At 42.7% G+C, this 19,643-nt stretch overlaps 1 protein-coding gene across 1 annotated transcript in view; it reads right to left on the reverse strand.

Moving 5' to 3' along the window:
* Nucleotides 1-1,241: 1,241 nt before the first annotated feature.
* The window catches only part of LOC311113764 (complement C3-like), a 73,709-nt gene continuing 55,307 nt past the window's right edge, over nt 1,242-19,643 (reverse strand). Inside the window, exons 29-41 of the mRNA XM_084157074.1 lie at nt 16,967-17,130; nt 16,523-16,681; nt 16,064-16,123; nt 15,649-15,739; nt 15,376-15,424; nt 15,128-15,215; nt 12,666-12,755; nt 12,435-12,540; nt 12,022-12,111; nt 11,566-11,649; nt 11,309-11,392; nt 10,056-10,191; nt 1,242-1,559 (exon numbers count right to left, since the gene is read on the reverse strand). Of these exons, the coding sequence (XP_084013200.1) occupies nt 1,415-1,559; nt 10,056-10,191; nt 11,309-11,392; nt 11,566-11,649; nt 12,022-12,111; nt 12,435-12,540; nt 12,666-12,755; nt 15,128-15,215; nt 15,376-15,424; nt 15,649-15,739; nt 16,064-16,123; nt 16,523-16,681; nt 16,967-17,130 (1,346 nt within the window). The 3' untranslated portion in view covers nt 1,242-1,414. The remainder of the gene's footprint in view (nt 1,560-10,055; nt 10,192-11,308; nt 11,393-11,565; nt 11,650-12,021; nt 12,112-12,434; nt 12,541-12,665; nt 12,756-15,127; nt 15,216-15,375; nt 15,425-15,648; nt 15,740-16,063; nt 16,124-16,522; nt 16,682-16,966; nt 17,131-19,643) is intronic.

Here is a 19,643-nt window from a genome sequence, read left to right on the forward strand (position 1 = left end):
TAGAGTTTGCCAAAAGAAACCTAAAGGACTCCCAGACCATGAAAACAAGATTCTCTGGTCTGAATGCCAAGTGTCACATCTGGAAGAAACCTGGTACCATCCCTACGGTGAAGCATGGTGGTGGCATCATCATGCTGTGGGGAGGTTTGTCAGCAGCAGGGACTGGGAGACTAATTAGGATTGAAGGAAAGATGAACGGAGCAGTACAGAGAGATCCTTGATGAAAACCTGCTCCAGAGCGCTCAGGACCTCAGACTGGGGTGAAGGTTCACCTTCCAACAGGTCAACCACCCTAAGCACACAGCCAAGACAACGCAGGAGTGGCTTCGGGACAAGTCTCTGAATGTCCTTGAGTGGCCCAGCCAGAGCCCGGACTTGAACCCGATCGAACATCTCTGGAGTGACCTGAAAATAGCTGTGCAGCGACCCTCCCCTTCCAACCTGAAAGAGCATGAGAGGATCTGCAGAGAAGAATGGGAGAAACTCCCCAAATAATAATAATAATATGCCATTTAGCAGACGCTTTCATCCAAAGCGACTTACAGTCATGTGTGCATAATTTTTTTTGTGTATGGGTGGTCCCGGGGATTGAACCCACTACCTTGGCGTTACAAGCGCCGTGCTCTAAAAGCTGAGCTACAGAGGACCACAAATACAGGTGTGCCAAGCTTGTAGCGTCTTACCCGAGAAGACTCGAAGCTGTAATCTATGCCAAAGGTGCTTCAACAACGGACTGAATAAAGGGTCTGAATACTTATGTAAATGTGATATTACAATTTTTATAAATGTGCAGAAATGTCTAAAAATCTGTTTTTGCTTTGTCATTATGGGGTATTGTGTGTAGATTGATGAGTGGGGGAAGAAACGATTTAATACATTTGAGAATAAGGCTGTAACATAACAAAATTGTTCAGACTCGTTATAACCTCAGCTTTAAGCACGAAGTGATTTCATCCGTCTATGGAAGTGGGCCACCTACTGGTAGAGTTTGTTTTTTGGATCTATTTAAAAGTTGGTTTTCAAAAAGTACTGCATGGCATTACAACACCAACCAGCCAGGCCTTCATGGATATATGTCTTTACTCTTAACTGGTGCATGCATACATTTCCGAATGGGTGGGCCCAGACGTTGCAAGTCAATTTGCTTTACCAACTTAGCCACACAGGACCACATGGGACAGGTAGGGACATGGATGACCCTGGTTTAACCCCTGGACTGAGACTGCTGTCAACCCAGAAAATGTGTATAACATATTTATTCATGATTTCTTTGCAAGCATCTTCCAGTATAACTAACAAAGCATTTGATTGACAACTGTAGTGCTAATATAGGCTAAATTTGGTGCAAATACATTATTTTCAAGGACAAAATTAACTGTGAAGAATGAAAACAACAGAATAACACATGTTCACCCTAGTTTACACATCCTACGTTTTCCATTTCGTGAACAAAGTCATCGATTTCCAAACATCTTCTCCTGTTCGGACCCCGGGTATTGCACTCATCACTTGTGGGCCAGTATTCAATCCATGTCCGCTCACCCAAAACATACTCGAATCTAGAAACAAAGACATAGCTCTTAGCAGGGTGCCGTCTAGTAGTGTGAGGAAATATAGTTACAAATAATGAAATGGCTCATTTATAGCTTTTACTTAAAGGAGTAGTTCAGGATTTTACAACTTGATGTTAGATGAAAGTATTCTATATGCCAGGAGAAACTGTAATCCATAGTTCAGTTTTCTTTAAACAGTCACTACAAATTTAGGCACCGCTAGCAAAAAAATCATTGAAAGTGATGGGGGCATGTGAGCATGTAAAAAAATGATTTCTCCAAATCACCTGAAATTATTTGTTTTGTCGTTTCTGGAGGATTACATTGAAATTGTAACCAGCTTTCTATGGCTTGTTTTAGAAATAGTGATATTTGGGAGATGATTTCCTTTTCAAATAACTGAAAGTGAGAGGTTGTAATCTGAATAAAGGGAAAAAGGCCATTCTTGGGGTGAGACAATCTTACTAATTTGCTAGAGAACCAGTTCGGATTTAAGTATAACTTTTGAATGACTGAAGCTTTTAGTGATAGGTCTAATGCTTTAATATTTAATAATTTCTGTCCTCCGAATTCATATTCATTATATAAATAGGCCCGTTTAATTTTGTCTGGCTTGCCGTTCCAAATAAAATGGAATCTTGTTTTCACATATAATTTAAAAAACTGTTCGCTAGGCGTAGGCAAGACCATAAGCAAATAGGTAAACTGGGATAATACTAAATAGTTAATCAGGGTGATTTTTCCACAAATAGACAGGTATGTACCTTTCTATTTGGCTTGATATTACTTAAAGGTGATTTTACCATTCAAAAAGTAACATGCTCAAATCCCCCCATCACTTTCATTGATTGTTAGCTAGCAGTGGCTAAAGATAGCTGAAGTTTGTAATGGCTGTTTAACGAAAACAGAACCATGTATTACAGTTTTCCTGGCCCATAGACTGCGTTAAGGGTGAGGAACAATCCAACATCAAGTTGTAAAATACTGAACTACTCCTTTAAAGCTGATGCTGCATACCATTGTTTGTTTCATCTGATCTACACTTCAGGAATCTGATTCCAAAGTCAGATTTGACATCAGACCTGTCTCTTAAAGGATAACTCTCAACCCCAATTTGCCCAACCTCTTGAAAAAAAATGCATTCAGGTGAGAAAAAGTTGTGGATGGGGGAATTGCTCATATATACACTTTGGGGGTGGGTAAAAGTAGTTGTACCTGATCCCAACACTTTCTCACTAAAGCATACTTACCAGAAGTCCACTGGCAAGCTCTGATAATAAAATGATGTGCATCGCGAGCAAATGCTCACAGTGAAATGGGGACTCACATTTATTGCGGTATTATTTTGGGAAGGAAAGTGCAATCATCACCTTGAAAATGAAGACTAGGGGTTCAATTCAATCCAACCCACATTGCAGTATTTAAGCAGTAGCTCTTTTTCCAATGGTCAAATTAACTCAAAGATTGGTTTTGGGTACTGTATAAAAACCTTCAACTAATATCAGGGCAACCCCTCTCACAGGTATGCTTTCACTTTTCAGAATTAGAAGTGTGTGGGAACAGGATTAATATTGTAAATAAATTATAAATATACACCACCGTTCAAAAGTTTGGGGTCACTTAGAAATGTCCTTGTTTTCCATGAAAACATACATGAAATTAGTTTGAATAGGAAATATAGCAAAATGAATAAGAAATGTAGTCATTGACAAGGTTAGAAATAATGATTTATAATTGAAATAATAATTGCGTCCTTCAAACTTTGCTTTCGTCAAAGAATCCTCCATTTGCAGCAATTACAGCCTTGCAGACCTTTGGCATTCTAGTTGTCAATTTGTTGAGGTAATCTGAAGAGATTTCACCCCATGCTTCCTGAAGCACCTCCCACATGATGGGCACTTCTTACGTACCATATGGTCAAGCTGCTCCCACAACAGCTCAATAGGGTTGAGATCCGGTGACTGTGCTGGCCACTCCATTATAGACAGAATACCAGCTGACTGCTTCTTCCCTAAATAGTTCTTACATAGTTTGGAGCTGTGCTTTGGGTCATTGTCCTGTTGTAGGAGGAAATTGGCTCCAATCAAGTGCCGTCCACAGAGTATGGCATGGCGTTGCAAAATGGAGTGATAGCCTTCCTTCTTCAAGATCCCTTTTACCCTGTACAAATCTCCCACTTTACCACCACCAAAGCACCCCCAGACCATCACATTGCCTCCACCATGCTTGACAGATGGCATCAAGCACTCCTCCATCATCTTTTCACTTGGTCTGCGTCTCACAAATGTTCTTCTTTGTGATTCCTCAAACTTCGATTTGTCTGTCCATAACACTTTTTTCCAATCTTCCTCTGTCCAGTGTCTATGTTCTTTTGCCCATCTTAATCTTTTATTTTTATTGGCCAGTCTGAGATATGGCTTTTTCTTTGCAACTCTGCCTAGAAGGTCAGCATTCTGGAGTCGCCTCTTCACTGTTGACGTTAAGACTGGTGTTTTGCAGGTACTATTTAATGAAGCTGTCAGTTGAGGACCTGTGAGGCGCCTGTTTCTCAAACTAGACACAATGTATTTGTCCTCTTGCTCAGTTGTGCACCGGGGCATCCCACTCCTCTTTCGTTCGTCGTCACCGGAGTACTAGCTGCTACCAATCCATGTTTCTATGTTCTTGTTTTGTCTGTATTGGTATTACCTGTTTCCCATCATGTAATTATGTCTTCCCTATTTAACCCTCTGGCTCACACCGTGTGTTGTGCGTGTTTGTTCATGTTTTGGTTGTCGTATGTGAGCGGGTTTGTTCCTCCCTGCATGGAGGTATGTTCATTAAGATATATTCGAGTAAAGTACGTTTTTCGATTAGCTCTGTGTCCTGCGCCTGACTTCGTCCTACCGCATTACACTGACACCATGACAGAAACACGTACCAATAATGGAGTCAGCAGGTACAGCCATGCCAGCCAGATCGATGAAGGAACGCGTCCAACAACAAGCGACCATGATCCAGGCTCTCGGCACCGCAATGGAACGCGTGGTGAATACTATGGAGCGATGGGATAGAGGAGGTTTTCCTATACCTCCTCCAACTACACCACCTCCTACACCGCTGTCCACCTTTTCACCACCTGGGTCCAGTGGGATTCGGCTCTCGCTCCCGAGGGCATACGACGGTACAGCTGCCAGGTGTCAGGGTTTTCTGCTCCAGGTAGAGCTATACCTGGCAACCATCCACCCAGCTCCCTTGGGATATGAGAGCGTGTCCGCCCTCATCTCCTGTCTGTCCGGGAAAGCGCTCGAGTGGGGAGGAATAGACGCAGCATCTGTACGTTATGAGGAGTTTACCCGCTGCTTTCGGGCGGTATTCGATCATCCACCGGAGTGGAGAGCGGCGGGCGAACGTCTATTCCAACTCAGACAGTGGAAGAGGAGCGCACAGGATTTTGCACCGGACTTTAGGACTCTGACTGCCAGCACAGGATGGAATGAGAGGGCCCTTATCGACCACTACCGATGCAGCCTAAGGGAGGACGTTCGTCGGGAACTGGCCTGCAGGGACACCAACCTTAACCTGGACCAACTGGTGGATATGTCAATCAGGCTGGATAACCTGTTGGCCACCCGCGGACGTCCGGATCAGGGGCCGTCCATTCCATCCCCCAGCACCTCCGACCCTACCCCTATGGAGCTCGGAGGTGCTGCTCTTAGGGAGACCGGTAGAGGGGCCGTCCCCTGCACCAACTGTGGCTGCAGAGGACACACTGCTGGTCGGTGCTGGGGAGGGTCTTTAAGGAGTCGAGGCAGTAGGCAGAGCACTGGTGGACCGTTTCAGGTGAGTAGGCACCCGACTCACCCAGAGCTCCCTGTTGCGCATATGTGTATAGATGTTGTATTTCCAGAGTTTTCCCCTCATTCCCAGCATAAGGCGCTAGTAGATTCAGGTGCAGCTGGGAACTTTATTGATCGTCAGTTTTCCCGTTGTTTAGGGATTCCCATTGTGCCTGTTGATGTGCCCTTCCCTGTACATGCCCTAGATAGTCGCCCTTTAGGGTCAGGTCTGATTGGGGAGGTCACAGCTCCACTCTGGATGAAGACGCAGGAGGGTCATGAGGAAAAAATCCTTCTCCTGCGTTTCCAGTGGTGTTGGGGCTTCCCTGGTTAACCTCTCATGACCCCACTATTTCATGGCAACAGAAGCCTCTCAAGGGATGGTCAAGTCAGTGCTCTGGGAGGTATGTAGGTGTTTCCGTAGGGGCAACTACAGTGGAAAGTCCAAACCAGGTTTCCACCATGCACATTCCACCTGAATATGCCGATTTGGCTCTCGCCTTCTGTAAAAAGAAGTCAACTCAATTACCACCTCTGGGCACTATGAGTACCTCGTCATGCCATACGGGTTGATGAATGCTCCATCAGTCTTCCAATCCTTTGTTGATGAGATTTTCAGGGACCTGCACGGACAGGGTGTAGTGGTGTATATTGATGACATTCTCATATACTCCGCTACACGGGCCGAGCATGTGTCCCAAGTGCGTCAGGTGCTTGGTCGACTGTTGGAGCATGACCTGTATGTGAAGGCAGAGAAATGTCTGTTCTTCCAAGAGTCCATCTCCTTCCTAGGGCACCGCCTGTCCGCGTCAGGTGTGAAGATGGAGATTGACCGCATTTCGGCCGTGTGTAATTGGCCGACTCCAACCACGGTGAAGGAGGTGCAGCGATTCTTGGGTTTTGCCACCTACTACCGGAGGTTTATCCGGGGCTTTGGTCAGGTAGCAGCTCCCATTACCTCCTTGCTGAAGGGGGGACCGGTGCGACTGCAGTGGTCAGCTGAGGCGCACAGACCTGTTTACCTCGGCTCCAGTGCTGGCTCATTCGGATCCCTCCTTAGCATTCCAGGTTGAGGTGGACGCGTCCGAGGCTGGGATAGGAGCTGTACTGTCTCAGCGCTCGGGTACGCCACCAAAGCTCCGCCCCTGTGCTTTCTTTTCGAAGAAGCTCAGCCCGGCGGAGCGCAACTATGATGTGGGGGACCGGGAGCTGTTAGCTGTGGTTAAAGCTCTGAAAGTGTGGAGGCATTGGCTTGAGGGGGCTTAACACCCTTTTCTCATTTTGACTGACCACCGCAATCTGGAGTACATCCGGGTGGCGAGGAGATTGAACCCTTGCCAGGAAAGGTGGGCCATGTTCTTCACTAATTTTGTGTTTACTCTTTCTTACAGACCAGGTTCCCAGAACGCTAAGGCAGACGCCCTGTCCCGACTGTATGACACAGAGGAGAGGTCCATTGAGCCCACTCCCATACTTCTGGCGTCATGTCTGGTGGCACCGGTGGTGTGGGAGGTTGACGCGGACATCGAGCGGGCGTTACGTACCGAGCTCACTCCCCCCCAGTGTCCAGAGGGACGTATGTACGTGCCGCTCGAGGTTCGCGATGGATTGATCTATTGGGCTCACACGTCACCCTCCTCTGGTCATCCTGGCATCGGTCGGACAGTGCACTGTCTTAGTGGGAAGTACTGGTGGCCCACTTTAGCCAAGGACGTGAGGGTTTATGTTTCCTTCTGCTCGGTGTGCGCCCAGTGTAAGGCACCTAGACACCTGCCCAGAGGGAAATTACAACCCCTACCCGTTCCACAACGGCCGTGGTCCCACCTATCGGTGGATTTTGTTACGGATCTTCCCCCCTCACAAAGGAACACCACGATCCTGGTCATTGTGGATCGGTTTTCTATGTCCTGCCGTCTCATTCCTATGCCAGGTCTCCCTACGGCCCTACAAACTGCTGAGGCCCTATTTACACACGTCTTCCGGCACTACGGGGTACCTGAGGATATTGTATCGGATCAGGGTCCCCAGTTCACCTCAAGGGTCTGGAGTCTCGATCAGCCTGACCTCAGGTTTTCACCCCGAGAGTAATGGGCAGGTGGAGAGAGTTAACCAGGATGTGGGTAGGTTTCTGCGGTCGTATTGCCAGGACCGGCAGGGGGAGTGGTCGGGTTTTATCCCCTGGGCAGAGATGGCCCAAAACTCACTCCGCCACTCCTCCACTAACCTTTCTCCATTTCAGTGTGTGTTAGGTTATCAGCCGGTCCTGGCACCTTGGCATCAGAGCCAGATCGAGGCTCCTGCGGTTTCGGCGCTCGGAAGAGACCTGGAACACTGCCCATGTACGCCTGCAGCGGGCCATCAGGCGACAAAAGGCGAGCGCCGACCGCCACCGCAGTGAGGCCCCGGTGTATGCACCGGGGGACCGGGTCTGGCTCTCGACCCGAAACCTGCCCCTTCGCCTGCCCTGCCGGAAGCTGGGTCGGCGGTTTGTGGGGCCATTTAAAGTCCTGAGGAGATTGAACGAGGTTTGTTATAGGTTACAGCTTCCTCCTAATTACCGTATTAACCCCTCGTTCCATGTGTCTCTCCTCAGGCCGGTAGTAGCTGGTCCACTCCAGGAGTCTGAGGTACGGGAGGTTCCTCCGCACCCACTGGACATCGAGGGGGCACCGGCGTACTCGGTCCATTCCATCTTGAATTTGAGGCGTCGGGTGGGGGGCCTGCAGTATCTATTGGAGTGGGAGGGGTACGGTCCGGAGGAACGGTGCTGGGTCCCTAGGAGGGACATCCTCGATCCCTCCATGTTGAGGGATTTCCACCGTCGTCATCCGACTCGCCCTGGTCCGCGGCCTCCTGGCCGTCCCCGAGGCCGGGGTCGGCGCATGGCTGGTACCGCGCATCAAGGGCGGGGTACTGTCACGAATTCAGCCGAGGCTGCCCCTCCTCCTTGCTCGGGCAGGCTTCGCGTTTGTCGTCACCGGAGTACTAGCTGCTACCAATCCATGTTTCTATGTTCTACTTGTTTTGTCTGTATTGGTCTCACCTGTTTCCCATCATGTAATTATGTCTTCCCTATTTAACCCTCTGGCTCACACCGTGTGTTGTGCGTGTTTGTTCATGTTTTGGTTGTCGTATGTGAGCGGGTTTGTTCCTCCCTGCGTGGAGGTATGTTCATTAAGATACCTACGAGTAAAGTAAATGTTTCGATTAGCTCTGTGTCCTGCGCCTGACTTCGTCCTACCACATTACACTGACGCCGTGACAACAGGACTGATGGTTGCTGATACTGGGCCTCTGTATGCCTATGAAGATATTCCATAAAAAAATCAGCTGTTTCCAGCTACAATAGCCATTTACAACATTAACAATGTCTACACTGTATTTCTGATGTTATTTTAATGGACAAAAAAATTGCTTTTCTTTCGAAAACAAGGACATTTCTAAGTGACCAAACTTTTGAACGGTAGTGTATATATATCTATATATATATATATCTGCCCCATGTGGAATTAGAACCAATAACATATATAGAACCAATAATGTATATAAACCCTGGATTGCTGATAATATGTATTGGCCATTGAGAGGCTTTGAAGCCACTGGTCGGCCAGTGCAGTCCTCCATAGGAATGAATGGAATTCTACAGTGTTTCAATTAAATGTTTCAAGGACAAAATTATATGTATTTAAGAATTTTTGTTGTAACATTAGTCCTCTCCCCAAAAAAATACTTGAAGGAAAATGTTATATATTTTTTCATTGTTATGTTTAGTTCACATAATACAATTTAAAAGTATGCATTAAGGTGTCTGTAATAGAATAAGTGTGTCAAAAAGGAATGTAGACATTTCTATAGCTTCCAAAAATGTTTTACAATTGAGGAGTAGTACCAAGATGGCTGCATGGTGGCTTCAATACAGTCAGTCATCTAGGGTTTATACACATTGATTAGAACTCACAACCATTCAACTACAGTACGAGCCAACTGTTTTAGCAGACTGCGCCACCAATCAGTCAGTGGTTGGTAAAAAATACAACGAGTTGACCTGACCACCATTGTCATCTATTTCTTCTTACGATGTAGCTACAAATATAAATGTATAATCCTCATAGCCTACATGTTTTTTTGTAAAACACATAGATGTGTATGAAACGGTAAGCAAAAATGTTGCATTTTTGTCCATATGGGGAAATGTGCCTTAAAATATATTGGCACACTCCACTTACCAAGACCATTGCCAAATAAGGTGGGCTTTCACCTGCTTTTATAGTAAGACTTGAGGGTGTACCACCCAGCACATCTAGAAGGGAGGGTATTTCACATGGAACCCCTCCCTTGAGATGACGTAGAGGCACCTTCTCAAGGTACCTTTACATTACGATTTCAATGGTAGAGTTGAACTGCTAGGGGCAAAAAGAGCTAGATTTACTACTAAAAGACCAAAATATATCACTTTTGCAATGAAAGGTCAAAATGAAGACCAGAATAGACGTGTTTCACTATAACTGAGCCTAAAACATCTGGTTTTCGATTAATTGTTTTTTTCTTCATGAAAGTTACTCTTTAACACCGCAAAAATATGAGTCGTGGGCAAGATTTCTCTTCAAAACCGTTTTGAAACTAACGTAGTGTAAAAAGGTTCTAAATGACTCAAAGTGTTGAAATGATGAGAGACATTCCTTACATGTCACCACTCTGGATAAGATCTGCAGTGTCTCCCATGAGCAGGTAGTTCTGTCCTTCTTTCAGATCTAGTGCCTCTCTACAGGAGGGGTGGGCCAGGAACAAGCGTTTTTCCCCGTCCAACACATGGTCAGTGCCTAAAGAGAAATTGAACATTAACATTGATCTCATTTCTAAATAACTTGGTTTTAAACTTTCTGGAAAAACAAAAACATTTGCATGTGTGTGCAAAACCATATTGTGTGTCTAGGAAATATTTAGGTCGCTCCATGAATAGATTGCCTTTTATGTACTTCAGACATTATGTGTGTAAATGTTGATAAAACACTCAATTTACCAGTTGGATCACAAACATCTATGCTCTAACTTAACAATGTAAAAAAATTGTTTTTATTCAAATAAGTGATTTGTTTTCTCTGAAAATCACCATTTTGGCATGTCCCACATCATGTTTGTCCAACTTCTAGGAAGATTTTAACCCACATCACCCCAAGATTTTCACAAGTTTTCACCATCATTGTAAAGCCCTATTTATTTTGTTGCTTTGGGAAAGTCCTTTCTGAAGATGTTTACTTATTTCATGTGATTAGTGATTCATTAACATTAGTCCCTCAGTTTTAAGGTCAACCCTGTAATGTGAACTGAAGTCTCGTTTTAACCTGGTAAAACTAATATTTTTTTCAAAAGAAACATTGAATGTCTAATAGTCAAATCAAAGTGGAAAGGCATGTGAGTTGGCAATTTTCTGGTGTTTAATGGTGGAAAACTGAGCACGTTGAACATAACAAGTCAACACTGTTACCCATCGATAGATAGGCGAGAAATATTTTAACAAGTAAAACATTTTTATTAAGCTTGATTTAAATTGCCCCTCCCTGTTGCACACAACAAGCTTCCATTTCCCCTGTCACAAGGGAAGTTATGGCTGATTCAAGATGAAATCGTGAACACTGTTACGATCAACCCTGTTACTTTTATAGTAATTTTTCTTAATTAAACCTTGAGATGGGGAAAGTTGAACAGAATGTGAAAATTAGGTGAAAAATTGAAAATATATATTTTTGACAAATTACACTACTCAATAGGCACTCTATTTGTGGAATGACACATTTGCGTTAAAGAGAGAGGAGCATTTGAAAATGTTGACAAAATATCAACTGTCACTGTTGATATTCATAGTCCTACTCCATATAATCCAGCAGTGAATGATTATCGTGTGGAAACTCATGACTAAACATTAAGGACTTATCCTACCGTCTTTGATAATCCTTTCTATTTTCATGCGGTATGCATCGGTGTAGGACTCCAGTGTTGCATCAACCAAGGAGACTTTGAAAACTGTGAAAAATACAAAGTCATATGAATAAGTAAACATATAATTTTGTTCACTTTAATAATACCTGAGTCATGTCCAATAGGGAGAAAACACACATTTTCCATTGCAAAGCACTTTGCATTGCTGTGCCATACTACTGAACACAATTGTCTGTCTCAAAAGACTAGAGACTTACCATAATCCATAGCAGCTTCGCAGGCTTTGTCCAACAGTTTCACTTCACTCACATCTCCAAGTTTCTTCTGGTAGCTACAGCTCTCTATGAAAGAAAGGTCATGTGTGAGTATGAAAATATCAAAGTAACCAGCCAATCTATATAGTGAGGACAGTATTACTTTGGCATACAGTATATTAACGTTAGGCTGAAATTCAGAACCTGTTTTGTACAAACATTCCACTCCTTGCACTCTGTGTCATTGTTTGGCATGACAAGGAGTGGAATGATGGGGACCCAGGCTACATTAACATATTATTGTACAGGCAAAGTGATAATTCCATGTGAAAATAGAACATGATATTTGAATGGATGATGGAGGGATTGTTGACAATGGTAAAAGGATCAGAGTATGGTAAGCTCATCCTATAACTGCAACTACTTTTTGGCAGCAATTTGGCCACTGAGGCATGGTACCTTCAGCACAACGACACACATCATCTTGACAAAGCCTGTTTAGGGTTCCATCCTTCTTCATTGGGTGGTAGAACTTCACACAGCGGTTCTCTAAAATGACAAAAATCCCTATTCAAGACTTTTTCTTCTGTGTGTTGGCATTTCTAGTGAATGCATTGTAGTCTGAGGTACATGTGAGTGTGTGTGCATATATCAGACCTGGGTTCAAATAGTATTTGTTTTCTTTCAAATACTTTGAGTGTTTGATTGAGCCTGCCTGGAATGACAGATGGGCAGGGTTTATACTTTTGGGACTATTCCATTGGTTCCATTCCACCAGACATGCTGAATCAAGCACAGGTTAAGTATTTGAAAGAAATGTGAATTCTATTTAAACCAGGTCTGATTCATATCCCTTCTCAAATAAAGCATACCTTGAGCATAGTATTCATAAACGGTGACCCCAACAGGTTGAATCAGACCTACATCTTGTACCTTGTGTATTCTGAACGCCACCTTGTCTGCTAGTTTATTAGATACCTTAATGGATACCAGAGATATAGTGAAAGTTGAATAATAAAATGAAGTTACGTCATTGTATACATGTCACTGAGAAGAAGAAATCAATTTCAATACCAGTGTGGCATGCAGTCACAAACAGATACCTGGCCAAGATAGATGATGAGGGAGCCCCTCTCAGACAACGTTTTGTCCATTTCAAAATTCTGAATGTACCTTTCCCTCCCGGTTGACAACTGCAAGCAGAAACACAAGAGTGAACTTTGAACCATTAATGTTTATTGTGTATTATCCACTAAAAAATCTGAAATGAAGAAAAACTGTGTTCTTAGGCAATGCTGTGCTAAAAAGTGTTCATCCAGCCTGAGTGAATAAGAGTATTGCCATAACTACACCAGAGCTGCATTAAGCAGTTGCAATGGTGGAAAAATTAGACACTTGAAAAAGAGACACGCTTTTTATATTTTTTTAACCAAAAGCTAAGCTGTCTGATCAATTTCGTATTTATCTCCTTCAAGCTGTAGCTGTAGTTCTACCATCAATCCAATAGATGGCGCTGCTACTCTGTAGCAGTAGTAGGGATGGAAGAAGTTCTGGCCAGGCACGAGATTCTTCAGAATAAAGAATGCGCCAGAACTGCGAACACAGTAACTTTTGTGTCCGGTTATCGACTACTACAGGTATGTAAAAGCATGTATATAAAAACAATATGTTATACTATCCTCAGTAACAATTCCGTCAAAGGTGTAATCACGTGTAAGGATCAGTGCACTCAAAATTCAGTTTTTCCTGTGTTTTGTATTCTATTGTACAACAGCTGATGAAACTAACACTGTAAAAGTGTGAAACAAATTGATCTGTGTTATAGCTGATAGTTGCTGGTTGAAAATAAAATGTAATCAAGAGGTTTTGCATGGGTGGAGTTTTGGCTTGCCTGGTGACATCACCAGGCAGAATAAGTTAATAGACCAATAATAAAGAGTGTTCCAAACCTCTTGGCCAATAATAACAGCTAGTTTTCAGGTTACATATCCCTCCTATTAGGCCACTCCAATTAGGCCCCTCACTCAGACCACTCCCAGACAGTCCTAGCAAAATTCTTGCTTGGGAAATAATTTTTTGCTCAAATGCAAAAACATTATTTATTTTTTTGGACCATTTTAATGTAAAACTATAAGAGTAAGGTACTTAACTGCTACAAAGGGACTTTAGTGCAGACGGTATGGTTGCAGAAGACTATAGACACAATTTAATTGTTTATATAATCTGGTGACGCTGTATGTAATGTTTAACAGTTTTATGCATTTTGGCCATATTCTGCCACACTCAGTTGTTTCTATCTGTATCAGAGGATGCTGGTGGGAGGAGCTATAGGAGGACGGGATCATTGGCTGGAATGGAATTAGAACAGAGTCAAACGTAGTTTCCATATGTTTGATGTGTTTGACTCCGTTCCATTTATTCCATTCCAGCCATTACAAAGAGCCCATCCTCCTATAGTTCCTCCCACCAGCCTCCTCTCATCTGTATGTGTAGCTACATGTTTATAATATGTGAAATGGAAATACGTAGGACCATACTTGCGAACATTCAAAAAAGTTTCAGTTCAAGGTTGAGTTTAAGCATCAGCCAATTAAAATCGTTGATGTAGTGTCACGTGAGAGAACGCTACATTGTAGCTGGTCCCATCAGATAACCTGGCGCACATTAGCCCTATGCTAACCTCACCAGGTGAGCTAATTGTCCAGTTAAAAATTGGTGAGCGTTTTAGTACTGATTAGAAAATGGTGCTGTTTGACTGCTGTTAAGGAAAAGTGTTCTATATGTCCAACTACGTCAACGATGTTAATTGGCTAATATGGAATTTGAACCGGATATAATCATGGCCATATAGTGAGGTTAGCATAGGGCTAAATATGCCAGGTTATGTCATGGGAACAGCTAACATGTAGCCTTTGATCACGTGCAACTACGTCAACGATTTTAATTGGTTGATGCTTAATCTTAAACGAACACTTTTTTTTTATGTTCGCAAGTATGGACCCAATTGATTTTACAGGGAAATATTACAGTTAGGCTAATGAAAGACTACTAAGGATAAGAGTACATACAGATCTGCTATCTTTAATTTGACCATGTTTCTCACAGCAGGAAGAGAATCCTGTAGCAACAGGAAATGTGAATCAATTACATTTTTGTAGGGGTTGATACATTTTTCGTTAGGGCAAATCAAGTCTGATTTGTGGAAACTTTAGAAGCCTTTTTAAACCTCAAATACAGTACAATTTGCATTTCTCTGCGACAACGGAGTGATCAAATTAAGATAGAATATCTGCAAGCTGTTTTGCTAGGTATGTATCACAGAAATTGTTCAGCCAAAAGGAGCACTGTGATCCCTCTCTGATATCCAATGAATCCAGGCATTCTGGAGAAACCTGCTGGAATGCCTGGAGTCGAGGCTATCTGCAAGAAGCACAGTCAATACTACTGACCCAGTACATGCCAATGCGTTTTCTGGATCCAGGCCTGGGCAACAGTACTTCTAGGTCTCAGAAAGGCAGTAGCAAAGCACCACAAGCCATCTGCTATATCAACATTGATCACTCACCTGTTTCAGATCCTCAAAGTCAACTACAAAGCCAGTCAGCAAGCCAATGTCTAAAATGGTCATGGTGGCATGTCTGTCAGAGTTAAACCTTAGGAGAGAATGGGCAAGACTTGATTTTTGCTGATTTCATTTTTGCATGTATTTCCTATTCCTCACTAGATAAGAATCAAATATAACAATTTTGTCCTATGGCAAAGTTTGACAGTGATTAAAGTATAGCCTGAATAATCAGGTTTTCTTTTACTTACAACACGTCAATGTAGAGTTTATATGTCTCTGTAGCTTCTTTGAGTGAAACTTAAAAAACAAGAGATGTCATTTTGAAGGTAGATTTAGCAATATGACATCATCATACACAGTGGGGCAACTAAAGTCTTGCAGATATCAAGAACCACAAAACTTAAATCTGCCTCTATTAGCTCTTCCCCATTTCAATGATATAAAACAAAACAAACAAAACTTCAATTATCACTGTTGAGTGGAAACAAGTTCAAATACAATAGCCATGACAAGTAGCCTACCTGTAGCCTGCTTTATTAGTTCCACATTAAGCACAAACTTTTTGCAGTCTTGGTTCTTCTCCTTGGGCATGGCATAGTATAAGGTTGTAACCTTGACACGGATAGGCAAGGAGAGGGTTGGTGTTACTTGGTTAGCCTTGGGTACTCATTTTCTTTTCATGTTATCAAATATTGTCTTCACACTAATTAGGCTAATTTAAATCCAGTGCATTGTGTGTGCACAATTGTGTGGAAAGAAAACAGGGTATCAATTTGTAAGTCGCTCTGGAAAAGAGCGTCTGCTAAATGATGTAAATGTAAATGTATCGTTGACTTGAGCAACAAATGTTGCATCATTGCCCATTTGTCGGCAGACTAAATGGCAGTTTCTCTCCTGGAATTAAGGCATTGTAAGGAAAAGTGGCATGCTTCTTACCAATAATTCCCCCTGTCCAGTTCCTTTGGCTGTTACTGTGAAGTTCTCATGCAGCTGGACCTATACAGAATAGAAACGTTAATTTAAGACCTGCCTAACAGACAACATAGCCTACATCCCTACCCAAACTTTCATAGTCCTTCTTCTGTCTCACTGTGATCAACTATTCTCTAATTTTACTTCCTCTAACAAACATTTCTCCTTCCCCCTCTGTGCCCTATTTGTAAGTCGCTCTGGATAAGAGCGTCTGCTAAATGACGTAAATGTAAACGTAAATGTGATGCAGGTTGCCTTGTTCCTTTCCTCAGGGAACCATGTTCACACCCACAACATTTTGACTGAGAGGGGGGATTCAGGTGACCCAATAGTTTGGCTAAGTTGTGTTGTTCTGCCCTCATGGACAATAGGTCTGCACTTCTCACGTGTTACAAATGGGCTTATGTGTACATAGGTCCTTACCTTGTTTGTGCGTGTGAGTAAGGCGTTACCCTTGTTAAATGACAACTTGATGACTTGAGATCTCCCTGAGATATCAATATCCACATTCAGATTCATGTCTTTTACTTTTCCTGCTTTCGTCATGTATTCAGCCACAGCCTGGAACACCATGATAGTGGCCTATTTTGGAAGAAACAGAAGCAGGGGGTAAGAAAGTGTACAAAGTGTCATTATATGCTGCTCTTGAGTTTTGAGTATTGTATTTTCTGTATCCTAAATGCAGCTTTCTCCAACACACAGCATATTTCCAATATTGTGTTACAATGTTGCATGACCTCAAAGCAGCCTGTTTCAAATGATATGATATTGACATTAGCCCTACTTAGCCAAGGTTAGTTAGCCACAGGCTAAGGGCTTGCCCTTGTTGGATGTTTGATGTTACTTGTTACATGGGTCTGGCTGTACCTGAGTGGATGAATATTTTCCACCTTGAAACCCTTGGCTTTTGAGCCATCTGACGACGGGACCAGCCTCCTCAAAGGCATCAACCTTCACCAGGGCCAACAGTGCATAAGCTGTGGCCTCCAATGTGAGAAGGTCATTGTCTGAAACAGGCCAGTGGGTCCGGTCTGTGGGGGAAACACACAAACATTCACTGTAAAAAATATGTCATTTTAATGGACAATCTTCTGCATTTTCCCAACAGAAATGTTTTGTATAACCGCTTTACAGGTCATTTACGTATTTACCCAAACGCGTGTTGCCTGTTGGGTATTAGGCAGCATCACTACAGAGACATCTGCCATGTGCCAACCTTTGTTTCCGGAAAAGTTTCACCTTGAAAATGGAACACCTCTGTGGTAAATCATTTAGGGTATACATTTTATGAAAGCTACTTGACATATCGTTAATTATATTTTAGCAGACCGTTTAGACTCCATCATCGTTGATGGCAGATTAGCTGCCTGATTATGTGCTGTAGCTAGCTAACATTAGTTCAATTCAAAGTTGTGCTTTGAAATGAAAATGTGGAACACATCTAGCTAAACTTTTTTTTACGATAGCTGCTGGAAAGTAATTGTGTTATTTCCTGGACAGTTAGCTGCTGTGTATGTGGCTAACGTTAGCTAGCTAACTAGCTAACTTTAATTCATTCAGTTTTGGCGCCTTCTTGAAATTCTCAAAGTTGAGCACCTCCATCATAAACAATTTCAATGGTCTAGCTGTATAAGTTAGCTATACGATAGATCTGCTGGATATCATATGTTTGTTGCTGCTGGTGTGTTAGCTAAGTTAACTACTAACATTACAATAATGTTAATGTTGGTAACGTTAGCTAGCTGGCTACAGCCAGGGTCGGATGGTAAATGCTGTCACTTGGCACTGAATTAACGTTGGACTAGCTACTTTAGGCAATGTAGCTTAACGTTCTGGTCTGGGTTTCTCAAAAGCATCATAGCATTAAGTTCATCTTAATTCCATTCAATCTAAATGGACAAAATATTATTTTAGTACTACTAACGTTATGCTTTTGGGAAACCCAGCCCTGGCTATAATGCATCTCAAAGCCCCGCGTAGTAATGAGTGAATGAACAAACTCCCGTATGAGAACATTTTGCATTGCTAGCTATCTAACATGGAGAAAGGATGCTGTCCTGCCAGTTAAATTAGTATACTGAACAAACATTTAAACGCATACATTTCAAAGATTTTTACTGATTTACAGTTCATATGAGGAAATCAGTCAATTGAAATAAATAAATTAGGCCCTAATCTATGGATTTCTCATGACTGGGGATACAGATATGCATCTGTTGGTCACAGATACCTTAAAGAAAATGGGCCTCAGGATCTCTTCACGGTATTTCTGTGCATTCAAATTGCCATCGATAAAATGCAATTCTGTTCTTTGCCCATAGTTTATGCCTGCCCATACCATAACCCCACTGCCATTATGGAGCACTCTGTTCACAACGTTGACATCAGCAAACTGCTCGCCCACACGCCCATTGGAGGCAGTTTATGGTAGAGAAATTAACATTCAAATATCTGGCAACCACTCTGGTGGACATTCCTGCAGTCAGCATGCCAATTGCACACTGTGGAATTGTGTTGTTTGACAAAAGTGCACATTTTAGAGTTGCCTTTTATTGTCCCCAGCACAAGGGGCACCTGTGTAATGATCATGCTGTTTAATCAGCTTCTTGAAATGCCACACCTGTCAGGTGGATGGATTATCTTGGCAAAGGAGAAATTCTCACTAACAAGAGTGTAAACAAAATTGTGCACAAAATTTGAGAGAAACAAGCTTTTGGTGTGTATGGAAAATGTCTGGGATATTTTCTTTCAGCTCATACAACATGGGACCAACACTTTACATGTGGCGTTTATATTTTTGTTCAGTGTAGTGTAGTTGTTAGCTCACTCACTCATTCAGATGAACTTGGCTAATGTCAGCTAGCTAGCTATTTAGGTATCTTAACTGGGTAGCTAGCTAGCTAGCTCACGTCAGTTCAGATAGTAGGACCCAGGATTGCCAAGGCAATGAAAGGCTCTTTTTTTGTCTCCTTCATCCTGCTTTCAGACGCAATTATGCTGACTTGTGGTATTTGTGAGTTTAAAAGTGTCTCAGTTACCGCACATGTGAAGCACTGCAGGTCACACAGACATAGCTAGCAATGTCAGTTTTCCATGTGGTTATTCAGATTTTGAAAGGTTTTCTTCATTCAATTCCTACACTGTTCATGTCTAGAGTTCACCCTGACAGAAGGGCACAGCAACATTTTAACCAAAATGTGTGTACAGTTGAAATGTTCTTCAGCAGAGAATTTGTATATTTGAAAGGGCTTGTACCTCACTTGAGTGCCCACATACAAGAAGGTCTGAACATAACCTGTCACTTTGAAGGGTTTTCAAAGACTTTCATTGTAAAGTCATCCTTCTGTTTCCATGTCTCCAGATATCACAAACAGTGGGATGCCACTCAAATAGCACCTGTTCACCTATGTGACTAGAACTGCAATGCTGCTGAGTTTTTCACGCTCAACAGTTTCCTGTGTGTATTAAGAATGGTCCACCACCCAAAGGACATCCAGACAATTTGACACAACTGTGGGAAGTGTTCGAGTCAAAATGGGCCAGC

The sequence above is a fragment of the Coregonus lavaretus genome (assembly GCF_964263955.1).
Source record: "Coregonus lavaretus genome assembly, chromosome: 40".
Classification (NCBI taxonomy): Eukaryota; Metazoa; Chordata; class Actinopteri; order Salmoniformes; family Salmonidae; genus Coregonus; species Coregonus lavaretus.